Source organism: Neoarius graeffei, chromosome 5 (genome assembly GCF_027579695.1).
Source record: "Neoarius graeffei isolate fNeoGra1 chromosome 5, fNeoGra1.pri, whole genome shotgun sequence".
Taxonomy (NCBI): Eukaryota; Metazoa; Chordata; class Actinopteri; order Siluriformes; family Ariidae; genus Neoarius; species Neoarius graeffei.
Genome location: NC_083573.1, coordinates 69831282 through 69839545, shown reverse-complemented (window position 1 = coordinate 69839545; position 8264 = coordinate 69831282). Strand labels below are relative to the sequence as shown.

At 41.4% G+C, this 8264-nt stretch overlaps 1 protein-coding gene across 1 annotated transcript in view; it reads right to left on the bottom strand.

Moving 5' to 3' along the window:
* Positions 1–8264, bottom strand: part of decr1 (2,4-dienoyl CoA reductase 1, mitochondrial) — a 30272-nt gene that overhangs the window by 982 nt on the left and 21026 nt on the right. Inside the window, exon 7 of the mRNA XM_060920683.1 lies at positions 79–151. Coding sequence (XP_060776666.1) covers positions 79–151 — 73 coding nt within the window. The remainder of the gene's footprint in view (positions 1–78; positions 152–8264) is intronic.

The window sequence follows — 8264 nt, the reverse complement described above, 5'->3', positions numbered from 1 at the left end:
TCCATCAGGGTGCAAATAATGGCTCATCTTCCAACTACACAATTTCATACAGTATAATCATACTCTTGCGCATAGTACCTTGGTTTTGATTGGGCCTGGCTGAATAACGTTGAACCTCATGCCATATCTTCCCCACTCTGCTGCCAGAGACCTGCAGATGCAACGGGAATCAGCTTAAATAATCTTCAGTGGCTCTCATTCAGACAAACACAAACACACACACACACACGTTATCTCCAGGATACCATTCACTTTTACCAACAGACCATAAGGGCAATAAAGTCAAGTTGGTAGGGGAAACAAATTTTATCAGGCTGCTTTTGGGGAGGGGGGTCAAGCTAAGGTAAATTGATCCATTTGTGTAAGCTGTTTTCTTAGACTGGGGAATCCAATCCACTGGGTGTCTAATGCTTAATAGGTTCTAAAGAAATGGAAGGGCAATACCTTAGAATAATACCATGAGAAATATCACTATAGAATCCATTTTTAGGTCTGACAATTTCTCCTAGGTGGCATTCTGTGAGGTGATATCTGTGCTTATAGCAATGGCACTATGCATTACAACCATATCAACAATACATAAGAAGCTTGCTTTCTCAGTGGGTTTTAACCTAGCCATATCTAATATTACATCCTATATCAAAATTGGCTTTTTAATTAATTTTTGCTCACTGAAATCTTGAAAATGATTTCTTAAAAGAGGTATCTGGTAGCAAAAAAGCCTATTCACAGAGAGAACTCCTGTACGGCATTGTTGTTTACATTCTCAATTCCACACAGACAGAAGCAGCTTGTGGCATCATTCACGGCATCACTGCTAGACTGCAGATGACACCCCAAACACTTTTCTGTCTGTTTGTGGTGACTTCAGTCATGTCTCTCAATCCTCAACTCTTCCTACTTTTCACCAGTTTGTCAAATGTTCAAACAGAGAGAACACTGAACGAAGTGTATGCAAACATAAGAAATGCATATAACTCTACTGCTATTCTCCCACTTGGCAAATCAGGCCACAATCTGGTCCTGCTCATACCCAGCTACACACCAGCTGTCCATCAACATCTGCCACCTCAAAAGAGCACTTACGAAATGGATTCCTGAAACAGTGGAGACTCTGGATGGATATTTGGAGACCCCAGAATTGGATACACTCTGTGATCTACATGGGGAGGACATGAACAGAATGCCTACAGTTGTGGTCAGAAGTTTACATACAGTGACATGAATGTCATCTTGGATATGAATGTCATGGCAATATTTGGGCTTTCAGTAATTTCTTTGAACTGTTCTTTTTCTGTGGCAGAATGTACACACCAAAAAACCCACTAGAATTTGGTGCACAAGTTTTAATCTTCTTTGGGTTTTCTGAAATCAACACAGGGTCAAAATTATACATACAGGGTCAAAAATATGCATACAGCACACCTAATATTTAGATAAAATGGCTCTTCACAAGCTTCACCCTGACCAAACATTTTTGTTTATCATGAACAAGCTTCTGGCAGAATTCTGGTTGGATATTTCATGACTCTTCATGGTAGAATTGGTAGAGTTCAATTAAATTAGTTTTTTTTTTCTTGGCATGGACTCGACTTATAAGCACAGTCCATATATTTTCAATAGGGTTGATGTCAGGACTTGTTTTAAGCTTAATATTAGTCTGCTTTATCCTCCACAACCAGCTCTGATGCATGTTTGGGTTCATTGTCCTGCTGTAACTCCCAAGTCATGTTCAAGTTTCTGATGGTTTATGCTGAAGAATTCTGAGTTAGTCCTCCTTCATTATCCCATCCACTTTGTGCAATGAACCAGTTCTACTCGCAGCAAAACAGCCCCAGAGCATGATAATCCTACCACCACCACCAGTTGGTACAGTGTCCCTCTGTACATGGTGGTCATTGTGGCCAAACAACTCAATCTTTGTTTCATTTGACCATACAGCTTTCCTCCAGAAGGCTTTTTCTTTGTCTGTGTGGTCAGCTTCAAACTTTAGTTAAGCTTGAAGGTGTCAATTTTGGAGCAGGGGGTTATTTCTTGGATAGCAGCCTCTTAGTCCATGGTGATGTAAAACTCAGTGAACTGGAGACAGTGATCCATCAGCTTCCAGTTCATGGCAGGGCTGTGCCATGGTGGTTCCCAGGTTGTTCCTGACCATCCAAACCAATTTCCTTTCAGCCGAGGGTGACAGTTTGGATTTTCTTGAAACAAAGTGACTACACCTCACAATAACTTGGATATAATTGTTTGAACTGATCTTGGAATGGCTCCAAGAGACATTCCAGAGTTGTGTATATCCGCCATCCTCTTTCTCAGATCTGCACTGAGCTCCTTGGACTTTCCCATTGTATTGTGTGTTGATCAATCTAATGAGTGCTGCAAACAAACTCTTTTTATGAAGGCAGAGAGAAGCTACCAGCTGTAGTCAATCATGATCACGAACAGAAAGTTAAGAGACCTCGGCCTTGGCAAGATAAAAGACATTTTGGAAGTTTCAGCACCTCTGAATTAATAATCTAAGTGAGCGTATGTAAATTTTTGACCCTGTATGTATAATTTTGACCCTGTGTTGATTTCAGAAAACCCCAAAAAAATTAAAACTTGTGCACTAAATTCTCATGTTTTTTTTTTAATTAAAAGCTGTTTGCTGTACAATCATTCTGCCACAGAAAAAGAACAGTTCAAAGAAACTACTGAAAGTATTGCTATGACATTCATATCCATGATGACATTCATATCCATGATGACATTCAGTATGTAAACTTCTGACCACAACTGTAACTGTGTCATGGAATATGTCCATTTCTGTGTTAAAAATATTTCCACCAGAGATTTCACTTTCCAAAAAATAAACTCTGGATATCCAGTGAGCTAAAGACACTCCTAAACAAGAAGAGATCATAGGCTTCAACGACAGCAATGAGGGAAGTACAGATTGGGCCAAGAAGCTGAACCAATTTTCAACCACTTCAACACTCCAGCTGTCCCTCTCCTCATCACATTCTCAGAAAATAAAATACATTTAGGGGTACCCTTTAGGGGTACAACAGCTCGTCACTGGGGCAGTACCCTCTAAGGTACTTATTTGTGCCCTTTATATAATGCTTAGGAACATGCATGTACCTTTATGGCCCTAAAAAGGTACACATAGTTACCTTGAGGTCCAATAACGAGCCCTAGGGGGTACATTAGTATATATTGTACTTTGAGGGACAGAAATGGACTCCTATTGTACCCCTATTTCTGACAGTGCATGAACAAAATCTCTCAGACCCTCCATGAACATGTAATCATGCAACTAAGCACTTTTGGCGAGAGACTGCTCCAGTCACAGTGCAGCCAAGAGCAGCACTAGACATCCTTTAAACCAAAACTATCAGACTGTACAACTCATCTGTCGCCGTCGTCACTGTCGAACCCGATTCGGGTTTGAGGCGAACCATATTTTGGTTGACTTGGCCAGAATTGCAGCAGTGGGGTGGCCAGTTCCTTTCCACGCACTCACTCAGACACACCTATGGGCAATTTAGAGCAGCCAGTTAACCTAACCTGCATGTCTTTGGACTGTGAGGAAAACTCACACAGACATGAGGAGAACATGCAAACTCCACACAGAAAGGCCCCCATCGGCCACTGGGCTCGAACCCAGAACCTTCTGGCTGAGGCGACAGTGCTAACCACTACAGCACTGTGGCGCACGTACAACTCATCCACCCTGTGTTAAATGTGCGATAACTTATTTTTACATTTTTCTGCACTGTATTTATTCTTTATCCTAATGGACACATTCTAATAACAGTTACCTTATAATCACCTGCATTACAGCCACTTTACTTACTTAGCATCTCATTTTATTCTCACTTAATTAGTTTACTAAGTATAGGTACTGTAATTTGTGTTCTCTGTGCATTATCTGTCTTTGTAATTTCTGTTATTTATTGTACTGCTGCAACAAAACAACTTCCCTCAGGGATCAACGTAATGAATGTACCCATGTATAACCCCAAATCAGAAAAAGTTGGGATGGTATGTTGAAACTGAAATTAAAACTGAAAACAATGGATTTGTAAATTATCATTGACCTGTATTGCACTCAAAACAATACAACAGCAAATTATTTGATGTTTTACCTTATTGTTTTTTTTTCCAAAATAAACACATTTAAATTTTGATTCTTGTAACACATTTTTTAAAAAGTTGGGATGTTAAAGCATTTAACACTTTGTAATGTTACCATTCCTTCTCACAACACTTGAGAGGGAAAGCTGTTTAGACTGAAGACACCAAGTGATGAAGTGTTTCAGGTGTTATTTTGTCCCACTCTTCCTGCAAACAGGTCTTAAGGTGTGCAACAGTATGGAGTCGTTATCATATTTTTCATTTAAAAAAAATTCACCACACATTCTCATCTCATCTCATTATCTCTAGCCGCTTTATCCTTCTACAGGATCGCAGGCAAGCTGGAGCCTATCCCAGCTGACTATGGGCGAAAGGCGGGGTACACCCTGGACAAGTTGCCAGGTCATCACAGGGCTGACACATAGACACACACAACCATTCACACCTACGGTCAATTTAGAGTCACCAGTTAACCTAACCTGCATGTCTTTGGACTGTGGGGGAAACCGGAGCACCCGGAGGAAACCCACGCGGACACGGGGAGAACATGCAAACTCCACACAGAAAGGCCCTCGCCGGCCCCGGGGCTCGAACCCAGGACCTTCTTGCTGTGAGGCGACAGCGCTAACCACTACACCACCGTGCCGCCCCCACACATTCTCTATTAATAATAATAATAATAATAATAATAATAATAAGTTCAACTTACATAGCGCCTTTCAAGAAACCCAAGGACGCTTTACAATTATAGACAAAGAAAAAAATAACAATAAAACATAATAAATAAATAAATGAATGAATAAATAATAAAAAAAGTAAAAAGTCCACCAAGTAGGGGTCAAGATGTAATTCCAGTGGTGTAGCAGCCACAGTCCCACCAAAAGGCGCATGAAAACGAGTCCCACATCTCCAGCACAGCCGCCGTCAGCCACATCGCTCGAACACCACGCCGTGGATCCACAAAGCGAGCAGAGAAGCTCCGCCACGCAGAGCGCTGGTGTGTCCCAAACCGCCTGCACAGCCGCCGCGATGCCACCGAGCAACATCGCTCAGAACATCACGCCAAGCATTAAAGCGCAGAGCGCTGGACAACCACGAATGTTAAATGAGCAGCGAGCTCACTGCAGTGCTGGGAGCACAGGCATCACCCACAGCGAAACAAGGCCTAGAGGGAACCAACGCCCAAAACTGGGTCCGGAGCTACACCACAACCGGCGGACAAAACACTCAAACAAACATCAAACTACACAAACACACAGAAAAAATAAATAAATAAAATGAAAATTGAAAAAGAAAGAAAATAAAATTAAAATAAAAAGCTATTGGGAACAGACGGGACAGACACCCTCTTCTTCCACAGCCATGCCTTTGTAATGTGTGCAGAATGTGGTTTTGCAGTGTCTTGTTGAAATGTCCCTGGAAAAGATGTTGTCTTGAAGGCAGCATATGTTGCTCCAAAATCTCAATGTACTTTTCTGCATTAACGCTGCCATCACAGAAGTGCAAGTTACCTTTGCCAAGGTCACTGACACAGCCCCATACCATGACCGACCCTGGCTTTTGGACTTAAAGTTAAAGTTAACTTTATTATCCCACAAGGGGAAATTCAAGTGGTCAGTGCATACACAGAGGTAGACAAGATTTAAAACATAAAAACAAATAATAACTACCCCACCCCACACATCAGCAATCCAATTGATACATGCTGGTCTTTCACATCCCCCCCTAACACACACACACACTACTGTCAAGTTCTTTGCCCTTCATTTAAAATCCTGATTGCAATGGGACAAATGACTTACTGAACCTGGTAGTTCTTATTTTCCTTTGCAGCAGTCTCCCCTTGCCACATTGGCTTGGCTGGAATCTATTATATAGGGGATGGGTTGGATCCCTGAGAATACTCTCAGCTTTATGTAGTATAATGTCTTTGTATAGCTGGACAGCTGATACTTGATTACACCCAATTATCCCACTGGCATTCTTAATAATACGTTGTAATTTATCCTGATCATGTTTACACATATTGCCAAAGACACAGATCAGTCCAAAGGACAAGACACTCTGAAGCACAGACCTATAAAACAACTGTAAAATACATCTATCAACATTAAAACTTCGTAACTTCCTTAAGAAAAACATTCTCTGTTGGAGCTTTTTTTACTTTAGAAGTGGCACATTTGTCAAACTTCAACTGATCATCAAGTTCAATCCCTAAATATTTGTAGGTGTTAACTCTTTCAATGGATGTGTTATTGACGACTGTGTGGGGTACTTCTTCTGTATTATGTCTAAAATCAATAACCATTTCTTTAGTTTCTTTAGACTTGTTGCTGGTAACAGTCTGGATGGTCTTTTTCGTCTTTGGTCCAAAGCACACGGTGTCCATTTCTTACAAAAAGACCTGAAATACTGATTTATCTAACCATAATACGTTTCCAGTGTGTGATGGTCCATCCCGGATACCTCTCAGCCCAGAGAAGTTGACGGCACTTCGGGACACAGTTAATATGAGGCTTCCTTTTTGCACAGTCAAGTTTTAACTGCCATTTGTGGATGAAACTCTGTATTATAGAGCTTGGCAAAGGTTTGCCAAAGTAATCCTGAGCCCATGTGGTTATATCAGCTATAGATGAATGATGGTTCTTGATGCAGTGCCATCTGAGGGATCAGAGATCACGGGTGTTCAGCTTGGGCTTGCGTTCTTGCTCTTTACACACTGAACTTCTTCCAGATTCCTTGAAACATTTAATGATATTATGCGCTGTTGAGGGTGAAATATCCAAATCCCTTTTTATCCCTTTTTGAGGAAAACTGCTTTTAAACATTTAAATAATTTTCTCATGCATTTGTTGAAAACTGGAGATCCTCGGCCCATCTTTGCTCCTCAAAGACTAGGCTTATCCTCGATACCGATGTTATACCAAATCATGATTACAATCACCTGTTGACATCTCCTGTTTAAAGTCACATCATTATTTAATTGTTTGACCTCATTATTAGCCCTAAATTGCCCTCGTCCCAACTTTTTTTTTGGAATGTGTTGCAGGACTAAAATGCAGGAATGGACGTACATTAACAAATGAAATGAAGCTGACCAGACAAAACATGAAATATTTTGGGTTCATACTGTCTGCAATGAAATAAACTTTCCACACCATCCCAACTTTTTCTGATTTGGGGTTGTATGTATGTATGTATGTATGTATGTATCTAACTATCTATCGTTCCTCTATAGTAACACATAAGCATACCAGAGACACAATATGTTCTCATTTGATGCTATAAACAGAACGATGTCATTAAACAGTGTGTCACCACTGATATTTTCTATGCATTTTGAACCCTACACACATGATTCTAAATCTAACCGAAATCTCTAAGGAATAGCAGGCAGAGAGAGCAGATGCAACGATTAAGATCCTCATTAATCACTGTGACATTTGCTCCAACCCCAGTACACACAAGTTGGGGAAAATGCCACACCCATCAAAACATCAACAAACATACAGAATTTAAAATAAGCGTGAAAGAGGCCGTTTAATTATGATAAGGTAGCCCAAGGAGGGCGGTGTAGGATCAGACTATGATACTGTCCCAGGAAAAAAATCTGAGAGTGTAAATTCCTCAGAGTGTAAATTCCAGATATGTTTAAATCCATTGACATTATAATAGGCTGTTTAGCAAACTGTAAGACAACTCCATGAATCACTGAAAGTCCACAGAAATGTAATATGCTTGAATGACATCAATTCAGGGGCGTCACAGTGGTGTAGTGCTTAGCACTGACGCCTCACAGCAAGAAGGTCCTGGGTTCGAGCCCAGCGGCTGGCGAGGGCCTTTCTGTGTGGAGTTTGCATGTTGTCTGCATGGGCTTCCTCTGGGTGCTCTGGTTCCCCCCCCCACAGTCCAAAGACATGCAGGTTAGGTTAATTGGTGCCTAGCTAATTGGGCGGCATGGTGGTGTAAGTGGTTAGCACGTTTGCCTCACAGCAAGGGGGTTCTGGGTTCGAGCCCAGCGGCGGCCTTACTGTGTGGAGTTTTTATGTTCTGCGTGGGTCCGGGTGCTCCGGTTTTCCCCACAGTTCAAAGACATGCGGTTAGGTTAATATGGGACAGCCTTGGGCTGAGGTGCCCTTGAGCGAGGC